Source organism: Nerophis lumbriciformis, linkage group LG11 (assembly GCF_033978685.3).
Source record: "Nerophis lumbriciformis linkage group LG11, RoL_Nlum_v2.1, whole genome shotgun sequence".
NCBI lineage: Eukaryota > Metazoa > Chordata > Actinopteri > Syngnathiformes > Syngnathidae > Nerophis > Nerophis lumbriciformis.
Window position 1 is genome coordinate 226,447 of NC_084558.2, and position 17,443 is coordinate 243,889.

At 42.1% G+C, this 17,443-nt stretch overlaps 1 protein-coding gene across 2 annotated transcripts in view; it reads left to right on the forward strand.

Annotated features, from left to right (window-relative positions):
* The window catches only part of capn15 (calpain 15), a 110,252-nt gene that overhangs the window by 51,644 nt on the left and 41,165 nt on the right, over nucleotides 1–17,443 (forward strand). For both annotated transcript variants that reach the window (XM_061967687.1, XM_061967686.1), the window contains exons 2-3: nucleotides 3,646–5,233; nucleotides 13,609–13,817. In XM_061967687.1, coding sequence (XP_061823671.1) covers nucleotides 3,668–5,233; nucleotides 13,609–13,817 — 1,775 coding nt within the window. In that variant the 5' untranslated portion in view covers nucleotides 3,646–3,667. The remainder of the gene's footprint in view (nucleotides 1–3,645; nucleotides 5,234–13,608; nucleotides 13,818–17,443) is intronic.

Below are 17,443 nucleotides of genomic sequence, written 5' to 3' on the forward strand. Positions count from 1 at the left end.
CACCCACCGAAAAGGGATACGGGAAAAAAGCAAGAATGCTTTTCCATGTCCCGCCCCTAATTTACAATCAATGTATATGCTGGTTATATATGTTGGTTATATAGTCCAAGTTTCAACAGCAGATTTGATGGATACATGACAATTTCAGAAGAAGTATAAAATATGATAATGGATGATAATGACAAGTCGGTATACATACACCGATATGGATGTATTTTGTTTGATTCATTGAATTTTTTAAATTATCTTTTTTTTGTTTTCTTAGTCTACATGATATCCAATTCATGTTTCTTCTTGTGTTATTTTGTGCAGATTCATGAGCCAATTTTTCCATGTCGTAAACACTTTGTTAATAGCATTGAGCCCTTTCGTCTTCTGAAGCCTTGTCTGGTGTGTTATGTCCCTTATTCAACAGTGAGTTCTTCTGCACCTGTGTACCACAGTTGAGATAGTTAAAGTTAAAGTACCAATGATTGTCACACACACACTAGGTGTGGCAAAATTATTATCTGCATTTGACCCATCACCCTTGATCACCCCCTGGGAGGTGAGGGGAGTAGTGAGCAGCAGCAGTGGCCGTGCCCGGGAATCATTTTTGGTGATTTAACCCCCAATTCCAACCCTTGATGCTGAGTGCCAATCAGGAGGGTAATGGGTACCGTTTTTATAGCCTTTGGTATGATTCAGCCGGGGTTTGAACTCACAACCTACCGATCTCAGTGTCCTAACAACTAGTCATGTTTTTGATAGTTTCCCAACAACACATTTTTTACCGCAAGGTTGAACACTCTTAGGCTAGAAGACACTTTAATTTCTCCGCTCACATCGTCCCACAGTTTCACCCCCGCTATAGATAAAGTTTGAGCCTTGAATGTGGAATTTACCCCATGTTATGTTTGAATTTCAGGACACCCCTGAGTTCATGTGGACCATCTCTGAGTGAAAGCAGACTCTGTATATTTGCAGGTAGAGCCCTTTGTGAGGCCAGAAACATAACTTGAAGGCAACTGTATTGGATTATATCATGTAGTTTAAGAAAATTACTCATTATGAACAGATCATTGGTATGAGCTCTATATGGGGCATAATGTATAATTTTAATTGCCTTTTTCTGGAGCTTAAATAGCGGTTCAATAGTGTCCCTGTAGGTGTTCCCCCAAACTTCAGCACAATACTGTAAATGCGGCAATAAAAGAGCTAAGTAAATCGTTCTTAGTGAATTTTGATTTAGTAATTTCTGCATTGAGTAGTAGTAAGCGTATGATACACTCACTACCTGTATTGACGCTGATCTGATACAGTGTGGTTGTTTCATAATGGTTTTATAATCCGCTGGATTAAAAAGTCATTACATTTTACCTGCAATCAAAATAAATATTTAGCATATCCATCCATCCATTTTCTACCGCTTGTCCCTTTTATGGACGCGGGGAGTGCTGGAGCCTATCTCAGCTGCATTCGGGCGGAAGGCGGGGTAATTGCATATTTCTTCTTTTTAAGATGGAGTATGAAAAGTGAAGCTGTGGCCAAAGAGCCAAATAGTAAACAGGAAAAGAAGAACATTTACTGCATTTTGCGCTATAAGAGCAAAATTATCTCACACATGGTGTTGCATTGTACCATATGTCCCGGCAAGAAATCTGCGTTCAAAGAACTCCGGCTTATTAGTGATTCCCAGAGCCCAAAAAAAGTCTGCGGGCTATAGAGCGTTTTCTATTCGGGCTCCAGTACTATGGAATGCCCTCCCGGTAACAATTAGAGATGCTACCTCAGTAGAAGCATTTAAGTCCCATCTTAAAACTCATTTGTATACTCTAGCCTTTAAATAGCCCCCCTGTTAGACCAGTTGATCTGCCGTTTCTTTTCTTTTCTCCTCTGCTCCCCTTTTCCTTGAGGATGGGGGGGGGTGGGGGGGCACAGGTCCGGTGGCCATGGATGAAGTGCTGGCTGTCCAGAGTCGGGACCCGGGGTGGACCGCTCGCCTGTGCATCGGCTGGGAACATCTCTGCGCTGCTGACCCGTCTCCGCTCGGGATGGTGTCCTGCTGGCCCCACTATGGACTGGACTCTTACTATTATGTTGGATCCACTATGGACTGGACTCTCACAATATAATGTCAGACCCACTCGACATCCATTGCTTTCGGTCTCCCCTAGAGGGGGGGGGTTACCCACATATGCGGTCCTCTCCAAGGTTTCTCATAGTCATTCACATCGACGTCCCACTGGGGTGAGTTTTTCCTTGCCCGTATGTGGGCTTTGTACCGAGGATGTCGTTGTGGCTTGTGCAGCCCTTTGAGACACTTGTGATTTAGGGCTATATAAATAAAGATTGATTGATTGATTGACATTGGAATTTTTCTTAATGATGGAGACAAAAGCCGATGTCAAACGCGACACGCTACTCTTCTGACTTTAGCATTTAGTAGGTGGAGGCACTCGTGAGCTGAAAGAACGTCTTGATTAACACAGTTTGATGCTTCACAGTCATATGACACATCAGCTGTATTGGTCACATGTTTTTTCACCCCCTGGACACAGTCTCGCTCCTTGTGTTTCACAAGGCTTTGGGGCTTCAGTTTTGTTTGACCCATCACTATATATGCACAATATAGCCGACTGTATTGCGATCACTCTTCTACAGTTATATTTGACAATCACCCTCTTCTGTAATAGAAAGCAATGCAAGGACTCTAAAAGATTCCACGAATAAATTGCTATTTCACACGCAACCACGTGGAGACAGAAATGGCATGCTGTCATGTAAATCAGTGTTTCTCAAATTGTGTAGTACGCAGCCTCAGGTGTTACGCCAAATAATCACTTAATTAAATATTCAAACACAGTGTTACTGTTCAAACTGGGTGTAATGTTACATTGGCCAAAAATAATAAATATACTTGTTAAACAAAACCTCTGCCTTGCTTTTTAATCAATATTTAGGCCTACTACGCTACTGTATTTTAATGTTGGTCATTATAGTGGTACTTGGAGAGCCAAGTGTTTTCTGAGGTGGTACTTGGTGAAAAAAGTTTGAGAACCACTGATTTGAATAAGATATATAAGGTGAGGGTATTTAGTTTGTTTTACTAAAAGAACAAGCTATAGACCTATTCTATATGGAAGGGATCCTTAAATGACTAATGTTGCGAACGGCGTGGCTCGGTTTGTAAAGCGGCTGTACCAGCAACCTGAGGGTTCCTCGTTAGATCCCCGGCTTCTGCCTACCTAGTCCGTCCGTTGTGTCCTTGAGCAAGACACTTCACCCTTGCTCCTGATGGGTTGTGGTTAGGACCTTGCATGGCAGCTCCCGCCATCAGTGTGTCAAGGTGTGTCAATGTGTGTGTGTGTGTGTGTGTGTGTGTGTGTGTGTGTGTGTGTGTGTGTGTGTGTGTGTGTGTGTGTGTGTGTGTGTGTGTGTGTGTGTGTGTGTGTGTGTGTGTGTGTGAGAATGGGTAAATGTGGAAATAGCGCTTTGAGTAACTTGAATGTAGAAAAGTGCTATACAAGTATAACCCATTTAACAGTTGAAACACAAATTAAATTAACTTGACTTTCTTGGGAGGGTGGGGCGGCCCTCGAATATAACGGTAGGGAAAACAGATTTCTTGAATGAGTTCTGACTGTTCACTTTGGTCTTTTGCAGCCACTCTCACTCTCCTGGCTCCATGGCAGCTGCGGTGCGAGGCAGCGAGTGGTCATGTGGACGCTGCACCTTCCTAAATGTGGGCGGAGCACCCCGCTGTTCCATCTGTGAGGCCCCGCGCCAGAAACCCGACCTCAACCAGATCCTTCGCCTGAGCAGCAGCGAGGAGCACCGCTGGGCTTGCCCCCGCTGTACTCTCAACAATCCTCAGGGATCGAGAGCCTGCACCGTCTGCGGGTTCGGACCGTCCACAACCACACCTGCACCTGCCATCACGACCGTCGCTGCCACTTCAAACGGTCTCCCCCCTGCTCCTACGGAAGCCTTGATGCCAACCGTCAAGCCCACGGTGCTTTCAGAACCCCAAGGACAGGTTCCGTTGAAAGAGGACATGTTGAGACACTCTGAGAGTAATGGAGAGGTGGCTAGTTCAAACGTGCAGCATCTGGGATGGGCTTGCCCTCGCTGCACACTTCTCAACACACCTGTTGCACTGTCCTGTTCAGCCTGTGGTGGACCCAGGAAACTTTCTCTACCTAAAATCCCCCCTGAGGCATTGGTGGTGCCTGAGGTTCGCACGCCTGTACTGGGGTTCCCGGTGGTCTCAGCCGGGACCGCCCCTCTACTAATAGACTTAACAGATGATTCCCCTCCACCTCCTCCATGTGACACCCAAGAACCTCCACATGTGTCCTCACAGCCCGTCTCTTCTGCTTTTAGTGCTTTCTCCTCCCTCCAGAACAACCCTGTGCCACGAAGTAGGAGAGAAGTGCCCCCGACAGGGCGGCCACCAAACCCAGGTAATAACACGCCAAGTCCCACCTCTCCATCAAGCACGGGTGTGCCCCCACAGCCTGGTCCACAGCGTTCTTCCAAACCCAAACATGCCCAACCGCAAGAGCCCTCGTACCCCAGCAAGCGCCTCAGTATCTTGGAAGAAGACGAAACGGTCCCCACCTGGAAGTGCCCAGGCTGCTCTTTGGCTAACCCAAGCGGGTTGTCCAAGTGTGAGACCTGCCGATCATCGCGGGCTGGTGCTGACCTGATCGATTTGGGTTGCGAGACCGTACGCTTCACCCCGGCCAGCCCCTCTAGCCCAGACTTCAGCACCTGGGCCTGCTCTAAATGCACTTTGCGCAACCCCACAGGCGCTCCAAAATGCTCAGCCTGCGGTTCGTCCAAACTGCACGGCTTTCAGGAGCAGCAGGCGCCCCTACCCCGCTGCTGTTCACACTGCGGCCAGGTCCCATCTGGGTCTGGCACAGCGTGCTCCTGCAATCCCTCGTCAGCTGCATCCTCATCGGGTCATAAAACACGGAAACAGGGCAGAGGTTTCCCCTCCTCGTCTGCGGCTTCTTCTAGTTCCTTGGAGAGGACAAAACAGTGGAGTTGCCCAGCGTGCACGCTACTCAATGACATCAAGGCCAAGAACTGCGCAGCGTGCCACACACCCCAGCAGTACCTCACCCTTCGCAAGGTGGTCAAGCCTCTGAAGAGGAGGGAAAGCATGCACGTGGAGGCCCGTCGGCGAAATGATGAAGGTGAAGCCAAGGAGCTTTGGGAAAACATTGTCAGCTTCTGCAGAGAGGTGAGAGAAAATATATCAACTGTTTATGACTCATTATGGCTGAAATATTACTACATTAGGAGGCATTAACTCTGCAAAATACTAAAATTTTATCACTTTTGAGACTTCTATTTCACTAATTTAGCTTTTATCTTTGGAGGATTTATGGACCCAACAATTTTCACCAAGACATTTTTTGGGGGGTTGCTTCCACTTGCAAGTTAGTTAGTTATCAACATAGTTCATAAATTTCCGGGCGGATTTTGATAAAACCTTCAGAAATGTAATAATGAACAAGTGATTTGATTTTGTAAGTGTTCAAGAGCATTTTCTATTACTTTTACGTTTTGATGCACAATTTCTATGTGTGTGTTTGCTAGCGTCCCTGCCTCCATACACAGAGACAAAGAAACTGAATGACTAACAAGTGTGCTCACTCTGTTTATTTTATTCCACTATAGTTCAAAAGCGCCCAACTGCTAAGACTCGAAGCACCAGACCAACAAAACAAACATGCAGGGATTTACTGATTTCATTTATCATTTGATTCCCTGGATTTGTTTGTTGTTAATCAGATAGAAACAAAGCTCAAAAAGTTATTAGCGGATTTCCATTAAACTTTCAGAAAATGTCAGAAATGGGATGAGAAACAAGTGATTATATTTTGGGGGTGATCAGGATCACCATCTCGTGTTAGGATTTTTTAAAAGGATTCTTATTTATTTGTAAATAGGGCTTGGTGGAGATCTGTGCTCTCCAAGTAATTTATTTAAGACCCCACAACCTCCACTTTCCTAATATTTTCCCCAATTCTAAAACTGACATTAAAATGATCCCTCAGCAACCTTCACATCCATCCTCATGCTCAACCGGCTCCCTACTTCTTCCCCTTGTTCATATCAAATGTATGCACTCGAGTCGGCACCATTTCCACATAAAATCACTCAATCCTCCCATGTCGTAATGTTTTTGCGGCTGACTTCATGTGTGTGAACATGCAAAGGACCTATTTATAGCCTCAAAGCTAGAAAGCTGGGAAGAAACGATCCCCTTCCCTATGGTAATCACAAGCGGCATCATCTGGAGCAACTCATTTTTATTTTTTTTCGGAGCAAGACCATGAATGATATTTCATTCCAGTCAAAATAATAATAATATTTTTTTCAAGGCATATATGGGCAATTGAAATGCACTAAATCAGTGGAAGACTCCTTTCGTATGTTGTAATTTAGAGGTTTGCCACAGTGGTTTAGTGTAATTTGCTGAATCCTCTGTGGTTAGCTACTTGTCTGAAGGCAAATGAGCCGAGCAAATGAATTTAAGCGTGCAAGCCTAGCATGACTCAAGAAGACAAAATCATTAGATTTTATGATAAAATGTATGTAAGAATTCTTGAAATGCACTTTAGTCTGCATATATTCTTTCACTTGTCTCTGACTGGTGTTTCAGTTTAAGTCTCCTAATAGCTAAGGGACAAGCGGTAGAAAATGGGTGGATGGATGGATAGCACAGCTATTTAAATTGCAGCCTGAGGGCCAAGTCCGGCTCGGGAATGACACCATACCAACCCCAAAATTCAGTTCAAAACTTGGGAGACAAACATGTTTGCAGCCAAGCCCTAAAAACACTAGAGTGCTGTTACTGTTGAATAGAGGAACTTGGACCACTGTAGACACATTGACATTTTAACCTTGCTGGCAATTGCAAACATAGAACAGTTGGACCAAAATTGTGATTTACATCACTGAGGCGTTACTCAAGACACCCCTTTAAGTCCTCTCCTTTTTATCAGTTATTTTCGTAATGTCATGTCTGTAACTAAGGTGTTGCTGTGGTTTGTTTACTTCAGATGCAGTCAGTAGTTATTTGTTCTTCTTTAGTTATATCAGTCGTTAGGGCGACCAATTAATCTAATTTCAATAACGATCACGATTTTGGCTGCCGTGATTCAATGAGGGTGATCGTCAGCGATATTAACATATCAAAAGAAGCACTTTCACAAAAGCGGCGGCAGAGAACAGCACTGTGAAGAGCGTGCCCGTCCATACCAGAGACCATGTTGTATGAGCACAAAACGTCATCACTATGCCAAACTGAAACATTAACATGTTTAATATTATTAACATTAACAAACATTTCCCGAGGTTGCTGCAGCAGATCTCTTCGTTTCCCTTCATTTCACTGGCTTTAGTCTCGGCTTACTTTTAAGACCGCACTGCTCTTATTACAGTCGCGATCAAAAGTTTTCATAAACTTGTAAAAAACATAATGTCATGGCTGTCTTGAGTTTCCAATACCATCTACAACTCTTACTTTTTTTGTGATTATTGGTCTACTGAAAATGTGACCAAATATACTGGGTCAAAAGTATACATAATATTTGTTAATATTTGGTTACATGTCCTTTGGCAAGTTTCACTGCAATAAGGCGCTTTTGGTAGCCAACCACAAGCTTTTGGCAAGCTTTTGGTTGAATTTTTGACCACTCCTCTTGACAAAATTTGTGCAGTTCAGCTGAATTCGTTGGTTTTCGGACATGGACTTGTTTATTCAGCATTGTCAGGACTTTGGGAAGGCCATTCTAAAACCTTAATTCTAGCCTGATTTAGCCATTCCTTTACCACTTTTGATGTGTGTTTGGGGTCATTGCCCTGTTGGAACACCCAACTGCCCCCAAGACCCAACCCCTGGGCTGATGATTTTAGGTTGTCCTGAAGAATTTGGAGGTAAACCTCCTTTTTCATTGTCCCATTTAAAGCACCAGTTCCATTGGCAGCAAAACAGATCCAGAGCATAATACTACCACCATCATGCATGTCAGTAGGTATGGTGTTCCTGGGATTAAAGGCCTCACCTTTTCTCCTCCAAACATAATGCTGGGTATTGTGGCCAAACAGCTACATTTTTGTTTCATCTGACATCACATAGACAAAGATAAGACCTTCTGGAGGAAAGTGCTGTGGTCAGATGAAACAAAAAATGTATTAAACAGCATGATTATTGCACAGGTGTGCCTTAGGCTGCCTACAATAAAAGGCCACGCTGAAATGTGCAGTTTTGCTTTATTGAGGTCTGGGGGGCTCAGAAAAGCAGTCAGTATCCGGTGTGATCACCATTTGCCTCATGCAGTGCAACACATCTCCTTCGCATAGAGTTGATCAGGTTGTTGATTGTGGCCTGTGGAATGTTTGTCCACTCCTCTTCAATGGCTGTGCCAAGTTTCTAGATATTGTCAGGAACTGGAACACACTGTCGTATACGCCTATCCACAGCATCCCAAACATGCCAAATAGGTGGTATTTCCGCTTTGTATGCTGGCCATACAAGAACTGGGATGTTTTTCAGCTTCCAGTAATTGTGTACAGATTCTTGCAACATGGGGCAGTGGATTGTCATGCTGCAACATGAGGTGATGGTCTGGGGTGAATGGCACAACAATGGGCCTCAGCATCTCTTCACATCTCTGCACATTTAAAAAGCCATCAATAAAATGTACTTGCGTTCGTTGTCCTTAACATACGCCTGCCCATACCATAACCCCACCCCACCACGGGTCACTAGATTCACAACGTTGACATCAGCAAACCGCTCTCCCACACGACGCTACAACTGCTGTCTGCCATCTTCCCTGAACAGTAAAAACCAGGATTCATCCATGAAGAGAACACCTCTCCAATGTGCCAGACGCCATCAAATGTGAGCATTTGTCCACTCAAGTTGGTTACAATGACGAATTAGAGTCAGGTTGAGACCCCGATGAGGACGACAAGCATGCAGATGAGCTTTCCTGAAACGGTTTCTCACAGTTTGTGCAGAAATTATTTGGTTATGCAAACCAATTGTTGGAGGTGCACCTGTGGATGAGGAGGTCCTGGGCTGGTGTGGTTTCAGGTGGTCTGCAGTTGTGAGACCGGTTGGATGTACTGCTAAATTCTCTGAAATGCCTTTGGAGACGGCTTATGGTAGAGAAATGAACATTCAATTCACGGCCAACAGCTGTGGTAGACATTCCTGCAGTCAGCATGCCAACTGCACGCTCCCTCAAAACTTGCGACATCTGTAGCATTGTGCTGTGTGATAAAACTGCACAGTTCAGAGTGGCCTTCTATTGTGGGTAGCCTAAGGTTCACTTGTAGAATAATCTTGGCAAAGAAGAAATGCTCACTAGCATAGATTTAGACATATTTGTGAACAAAATTTGAGAGGAATAGGTCTTTGAGTTCAACTCATGAAAAATGGGAGCAAAAACAAAAGTGTTGCATTTATACTTTTGTTCAGTACATATATATATATATATATATATATATATATATATTATATTATATTATATTATATTCTGACAAGATAAATAGGCAAAATTGAAATTACCACTGTCGAGGGAGAGATAAAGCCCCCAAGTCTTTAGCTCTTTGGTAATGTGGCCAACCAAAACAATTTATTTGAATATCCCTGCTTTATAGTGTGGCTGCTTTTTAGACCCCTGTTCATGCAATCATCTTCAATCATTAAAGCTGCACTACTGACTGGTCCTAATGTTACTCACATATAAATAGTTGACCTTTTTTGATCAGCACAAGCATTCTTAAGGAATATTTCTCCCATAGTGATTTGCCTTTTTTTTATACTGTAACAACATTAAGTAAAATATGTGGATAATCGTGACTATTGACTATGTTGTTGTGACTCCTCAGAGTAAGCAGCTGTTCTCTCCCCATGACGTTCTTGCTATCCGGCAGTGTGTTGAGAACTCCTTTTGTTGCACCTTGAAAGTGTGATGCTGTGAAATCTGCCTCTATGCATTTTCGTTGGCACGTTTTGGAGACGAGCGGGGTTGTCTGAACCGCGTATGATATTTGGCTACAAGCTTACTACCGTCTAAATAGGAGGCCTTGTATGCCTGCCAGGTTTGTGTACGCCGGGAGCTGTCTCGAAGACTGTGGTCTATGGTTCACAGGCTGGCACGTGTCCACTGTTATGGACTGGAGAATCGCACTTAGTAGTCAATAACACATCAGACATTGAATCACTGGAAAATGTGTGCAGCCTGTATACTAGCAGCACAAACCTCTAATTCCAACTAAAGTCATTTTGAGATTGAGGCCTGTGCGCAGAACACAGGTAGCAATTGTATTTGGATGACTTCAAGTGTGTATTTGTAACATAGCTTGAAATCACAGCATGGTTCGAAAACGTTCTGAATTTTTTTCCCTGTAGATTCCAAACATGTACATTCTGCGTTTTTTCTTCTTTTCATCCTCATTATACAAAACCCAAAACCAGTGAAGTTGGCACATTTTGTGAATCGTAAATAAAAACAGAATTCAACGATTTGCAAATCCATTTCAACTTATATTCAATTGAATAGACTGCAAAGACAAGATATTTAATGCTCGAGCTGAGAAACTTTTTTTTTTTTTGCAAATAATCATTAACTTAGAATTTAATGGCAGCACCACATTGCAAAAAAGTTGGCACATGGGCATTTTTACTACTGTGTTACATGGCCTTTCCTTTTTACCAACGCTCAATAAACATTTGGGAACTGATGAGACCAATTTTTGAAGTTTTTCAGGTGGAATTCTTTCCCATTCTTGCTTGATGTACAGCTTCATTTGTTCAACAGTCCGGGGTCTCCGTTGTCGTATTTTATGCTTCAAATTGCGCCACACATTTTCAATGGGAGGCAGGTCTGGACTACAGGCAGGCCAGTCTAGTACCCGCACTTTTTTCCTACGAAGCCACGCTGTTGTAACACGTGCGGAATACGGCTTGGCATTGTCTTGCTGAATGAAACAGGGGCGTCCATGAAAAAGATGTTGCTTGGATGGCAACATACTGTATGTTGTTCCAAAGCCTGTATGTATCTTTCAGCATTAATTGTGCCTTCACAGATGTGTAAGTTACCCATGCCTTGGGCACTAATACACCCCCATAGCATCATAGATGCTGGCTTTTGAAATGTGCGCCTGTAACAGTCAGGATGGTTCTTTTCCTCTTTGGTCCGGAGGACACGACGTCCACAGTTTCCAAAAACAGTTTAAAATGTGGACTCACCAGACCACAACACTTTTACACTTTGCATCAGTCCATCTTAGATGAGCTCGGGCCCAGCGAAGCCGGCGGTGTTTCTGGGTGTTGTTGATAAATGGCTTTCCCTTTGCATAGTAGAGTTTTACCTTGCACTTACAGATGTAGCGACAAACTGTAGTTACTGACAGTGGTTTTCCGAAGTGTTCCTGAGCCCATGTGGTGATATCCTTTACACACTTATGTCGGTTTTTGATGCAGTACCGCCTGATGTATCGAAGGTCACGGGCATTCAATGTTGGTTTTCTCTGAACCTTTTGATATTACAGACCGTAGATGGTGAAATCCCTAAATTCCTTGCAATAGCTTGTTGAGAAATGTTGTTCTTAAACTGTTCGACAATTTGCTCACGCATTTGTTCACAAAGTAGTGACCCTCGCCCTATCCTTGTTTGTGAATGACTGAGCATTTCATAGAAAATGCTTTTATACCCAATCGTGGCACCCACCTGTTCCCAATTAGCCTGTTCACCTGTGGGATGTTCCAAATAAGTGGACAGCTTTTTTGAAACATGTTGCAGGCATCACATTCCAAACAAGCTAATATTTGCAAAAATTAACAAAGTTTACCAGTTTGAAAGTTAAGTATCTTGTCTTTGCAGTGTATTCAATTGAATATAGGTTGAAAAGGATTTGCAAATCATTGTATTCTGTTTTTATTTCCGATTTACACAATGTGCCAACTTCACTGGTTTTGGGTTTTGTACAATGTATCCAGAAAGTATTTACAGCTCTTTACATTTTCCACATTTTGTTATGTTACATATTTCAAAATGGAATAAATTAATATTTATTCTCAAAATCCTACAAACGATACCCCATAATGTGAAAGTTTTTTTAAATCAAGCAAATGTTTGAAAAACTAAAAAAATCACATGTACAGAAGTATTCACAGCATTTGCTCAATACTTTGTTGATGCACCTTTGGCAGCAATTACAGCCTCAAGTATTTTTTGTTACGATGCCACAAGCTTGGCACTCCTATATTTGGGCAATTTTGCCCATTCCTCTTTGCCCATTCCTTTTTGCAACACCTCTTAGGTTAAATGAAAAGTGTTTTCATCCAGGATGTTTAATAGCGAATGGTAACGACGCTCGCTTCATTACAATACGATAGCATGTAGAAATATGCATCAAAACACTCTTACAGACATCACACATAGCACAGTTTAGTAAGTATAAATAGTTTTTGTTATATTGTAAAACGTTGCTTGGCGTGAAAAATGAAGAATCCATACGAGTAAAAACGCTATGGACGGCTCAAAGATGGAACGGCACGTCAACTTACGGGTAAAAGCACTAAATGGAAGAACACTGCAGCACCTGCAGTGAGCTAACTCATCCAAAAGATGGCGCCATAGCACAAAAAATTACACACCTTTTCTGAGTACTTGCTTGTTGTTGTTGTTTTTTTAAATATTTGCGTTATCGCCGTCCGTGAAGAAAAATACGTGAATTAGCCACACTGTTTTATTTAAGGGTTCAAATTGTAGGAGAAAAGTAGCAGTTTGTAGTTGGGAATTAACGGTATTTCGGAAAAAAATCATGATTACGCCCATATACCTGCACACAATCGTATCGGTTCTCCCTTTTCCACCACACTTAATTTCAAAGTCCAGGGCTAAAGTTTCCACGCTGCAGCGGTAAATCGCATTGTCACCTACAATCCATAAAACTTTAAAGCCAGTTCAAGGGTCGTACATAAACCAGTGAACTACACACTTCCGCGAGCGTCATCGCATCCTTGGATGACGGCGAGGCGCTGACACTGTCTGGTCACTAATGCCACATCAAGGCTACAGAATTGAATTATGAAGGGAGGGGCACTGGTGAACAATCAATTTGCTTCACCGCTACAGCAGGGGGTGCCAACAATACATCTGGCCAATCCCGCTTCTGACACCGCAAATAGGAAACCGGAGTGCTTGCTGTACAAAAGGGTTTTAGATGAGCAGATAGTGTGTCGGATTAGGTGTCTTGATCTGTTATCTCGTGTAACTGTGTAGCAAGGTGACGCGAGCAGTAAAGATGCCGCTTCTTATTTCATAGCAGAGTTTGTAATGGGTTCACGTGATGGTCCTGCCTCTCGGGTGGCACGTTGTGTCACTTTGGTCCCCTGCTGTGCAATTGAATGATGCTACTCAAACCTCAAAAGCAGACCATTGATTACCTTGTTCATTCTCGAATCTGAGCATCGGCATTGAATGTGATGTTTGCTGGAAAGGTATTCAATTCCATCATGTTCTGTTCTCTAATGCTGTCTCGCCCTTTCTCTCCCCTCTTACCCTCTGCTGTCCATGCCGCAATAAGAACACGGTGAACTTTGTGGATGACAGCTTCCCCCCAGGCCCTCGGTCCGTAGGCTTCCCCGAGGGGGACAGCGTCCAGCAGCGAATCAAGAAGTGGCTCCGCCCCCACGAGATCAAATGCAGCAACTTCAAAGACCGAGGCGTCAAGTGGTCCGTTTTCCGCACGCCACGACCCTCTGACATCCTCCAAGGGCTGCTGGGAAACTGCTGGTGAGCTGTCAGAACGCATCACATGGAAACAGGATGTTCCTCAGGCTTTATCATTTCACTTGTAGAAGAGAGGCAATGGATGCTGTTACGAGAAGTGCACTTTGCTTTAGCTTGTCACTGCCAAAACTTATTAAAAGAGTAGTAAAATAATTACAGAATGTGTCTGTGGGGATGGGTTGCGGGTATTAAATGTGGTCGACAATAGAGTTTTTGATACTATCGTCATCATGATATTGCATGTGGATTTAGGATCGACGGATTATTGGCATTTCAACATATATCAATAAAGGCATTCATTTATCGGTATAGGCCGATATTACAAACGTACTTTAACTTTTTTTTTTTTTTTTTTTACTACAACAGGAATACATCAGCAGATGAAATACATGCACATTATACCAGTATTTAGTACTAAAAGGTTAGAGTGTCCGCCCTGAGATCGGTAGGTTGTGAGTTCAAACCCCGGCCGAGTCATACCAAAGACTATAAATGGGACCCATTACCTCCCTGCTTGACACTCAGCATCAAGGGTTGGAATTGGGGGTTAAATCACCAAAAATGATTCCCGGGCACGGTACCGCTGCTGCCCACTGCTCCCCTCACCTCCCAGGGGGTGATCAAGGGGATGGGTCAAATGCAGAGGACAAATTTCACCACACCTAGTGTGTGTATGACAATCATTGGTACTTTAACTTTAACTTTAACTAAAAGAAAATAGCGATAAGTAGAGAATACGTTAATAATATGTTGATGGCACATTCTTGCTGTTTTCTACATATTTAACACCGACAAACTGCAAGCTAACTAGCGGGTAACGTCCCTCCACAGTGCAAATTAATGCCTCCATGGCGGAAAATTAATGTTTTTTATAGCTCCTGGAAGTAAGCAGAGGTCGGCGGATCGATACAGTGGTTAAAATGATATTTTTTTACTGTCAAAAAATTGTTTGGTGTTTTTGTTATTGTTCACAAACTCTGGACACAGGAAGACTTTAAGGGCAAAACCAAAGGATTGAAATCAGTAGTAGGAAATAATTTAAAGATGTTTTTCCTAGATTATAGCAAATGTAAAAATGTAAATAATGTAATCATTCATCGATCTTGGAAAATTTTAAGTATCAGTATTGGAGTATGGCCCAAAACTAATAATATAAAGTAGCCAAACAACATAAGAAATTATGGAGAACAGAAGTGCATAATACATTTTAACAGAAGTGTAGATGGATCTGCGTTGAAACAGAAAATAAGCAATTAACAACAATAAATTAGCAAGTAGATTAATTATACTTCTGAGAAAATGATACAACTGGAAATGACGCAATATGTTACTGCATAGGTCAGCAGCTAAATTAGGAGTTCTAAAATGGTTGTATCATAATTTATATGCCAAATGTATTGCTATTGCAAGAGGCTGCAGTATATATCATAATTATAGGGTTTTTTTTGGCTGTACCGCTCATCCTTACTACTGTACGGCTTTACAACGACAAGCTACACACAACTACACAGACAGTCCCATTATAATGTGTTTGTGAGCGAGGGCGAACACGTCAAATCTTAAATAAAATAAAATAAAACAACGTCAAATCTTAAATAAAATAAAATAAAACAACGCCAAATCTTTCTGTGTCAATCTAAATGTAAATATGGAGAGCCGCCACAAATAATTTAATGTATGGGAAACATTGCTCAATATCTTCTAGCTCTGCTGTGTGGTATTTGTAGTAAAGCGTCATACAGTAAACTTCTTAAGTCCATTCCATAATCCTGTTTGACATCAGTGCAGTTCTAATTTATGTATGTAATGTGAAGTGAATTAATTAGCTCTAATCCATAGCACAACCTTTAACTCCACAGCAGCAACTATAAAAGATAATTTAATCACTGTATATTAAAATGACAATAAAGTAAAACATTTGAACACACCCAACAGACACATATGGTCAGTAATAATGTGCCATCTGTTGACTTCTCAGTCAAATTTGATAGAGATAATTTAAAACAAGTTTTTTTTTAATTCAATCATAACCTACTATTTTGAAATCCCACTGCATATACTGCATCTTACTCTTAAAAAAATCTAATTTGTATAATGTTGTTCTTTTTAGACCAGATATAAATTGCACTTTTTATGGAATAATTTTCAAATAAATACATTTAGAGCTTCTTCTGGGAGGCAACACATCTGTCTTAAATAAAATACTTCAGTAAACAAAAATATAGCATTGCACATTGCATGCAAATAAACTCCAACATTAGATTAATAAAGCGCAACCTGAAGCTTCTGTCTTGAATAAAATATATATGTAAATAAACAGTAGATAGACACAGGCTTTTCCACTGTTTGAGCGCCACATCTTTAGCAACATGCAGAGCGACTGCTTTAGTGATTGTTCTCCACTGTGCTTCTTTCTTATCATACATCGTACCTTGTGTAAATGATTCCACCACAGTAGGCTGCTCTTTAGCTACAGTTTGTTGTTGTTGCGGTCTTGTTTGCTTTGTAAAGAGTTGCATTTCCCGCACTTGGCTGGAGGCTTGTTTCAGATGCCGGAATAGGTTTGTTGTGCTGCTGCCTTTTTTTTTTTTTACAAACTTTGCAGCGTGCAGTTATCTGTTTGACGCTATTGCCGCAAAACCAAACTACTGACAATAATTTTCTATTGTTTGGAACAAGTGTCTCACTCTGGTTACCGTCAGCATTAACTGTATTTTACTAGGTGTGTTTAATCTTCGCAAAGGAAATAAGGGGTAGGGTGGAAGGTACGGAATCTTCCGGGGGCAATAAGTATGCCGGAGCAAGAGGAGAGAAAAAAAATGATATATAATTTATGTATCTTTTTTAAAATCGTCTGCAACAAAAAACTTAAATTTATCGATAAAATCCATATATAGCCAAGGCCTAATGGTATCTATGTTAGTATCTGTAATTTGTGTACATATACATTCATATCTCAATATGTTACAGCTGTATATTGTATGAAAAGCATGTCTATTGATTCTCATCTTTTGTCCTCCTTTATAGTGGAAGGCATACAAACTGCACAGTTCAATGTTAAGAAAAGACAAGTAGACTTAGGTTGATTGTCTTGTTTGTCCTTCCAAAGCCTTTTACAAGCACTTCAGCCTTGATGGTAGATGACACCGAGCTTGTGACTAAATGATAACAAAGAGGGCATTTGCTGTGAGAAATCGGAGAAAAAAGACGAACATTACATGAAAGAAAGGGCATGGTGCAAAGATGTACCTGACAGGAAGATAATTCACAGAAATCTAGAGTCTGGACCTATGCTTTATCTCTTTGTCCTTGGTTTGTGTTCTGTGGGGTACACACAGACACACGCACACACACACCCACACACACACACACAACAAAGTCCGTCACAAAGTTGTCCCAATACAAGTTTCATCAATGGCGCACACAGCTTATCAAAAATAACCCTCCCTCGAGCCAAATCCTCTCACTCTCGACAGGATGTAACCTAAATTCTTCAACGCTTACACACACACACACACACACACACACACACACACACACACACACACACACACACACACACGCACACACACACAGTTGTCCTAATAAACCAGCAAACAAGCAAGCTCCCCCCAGCCAACCAATGGCAG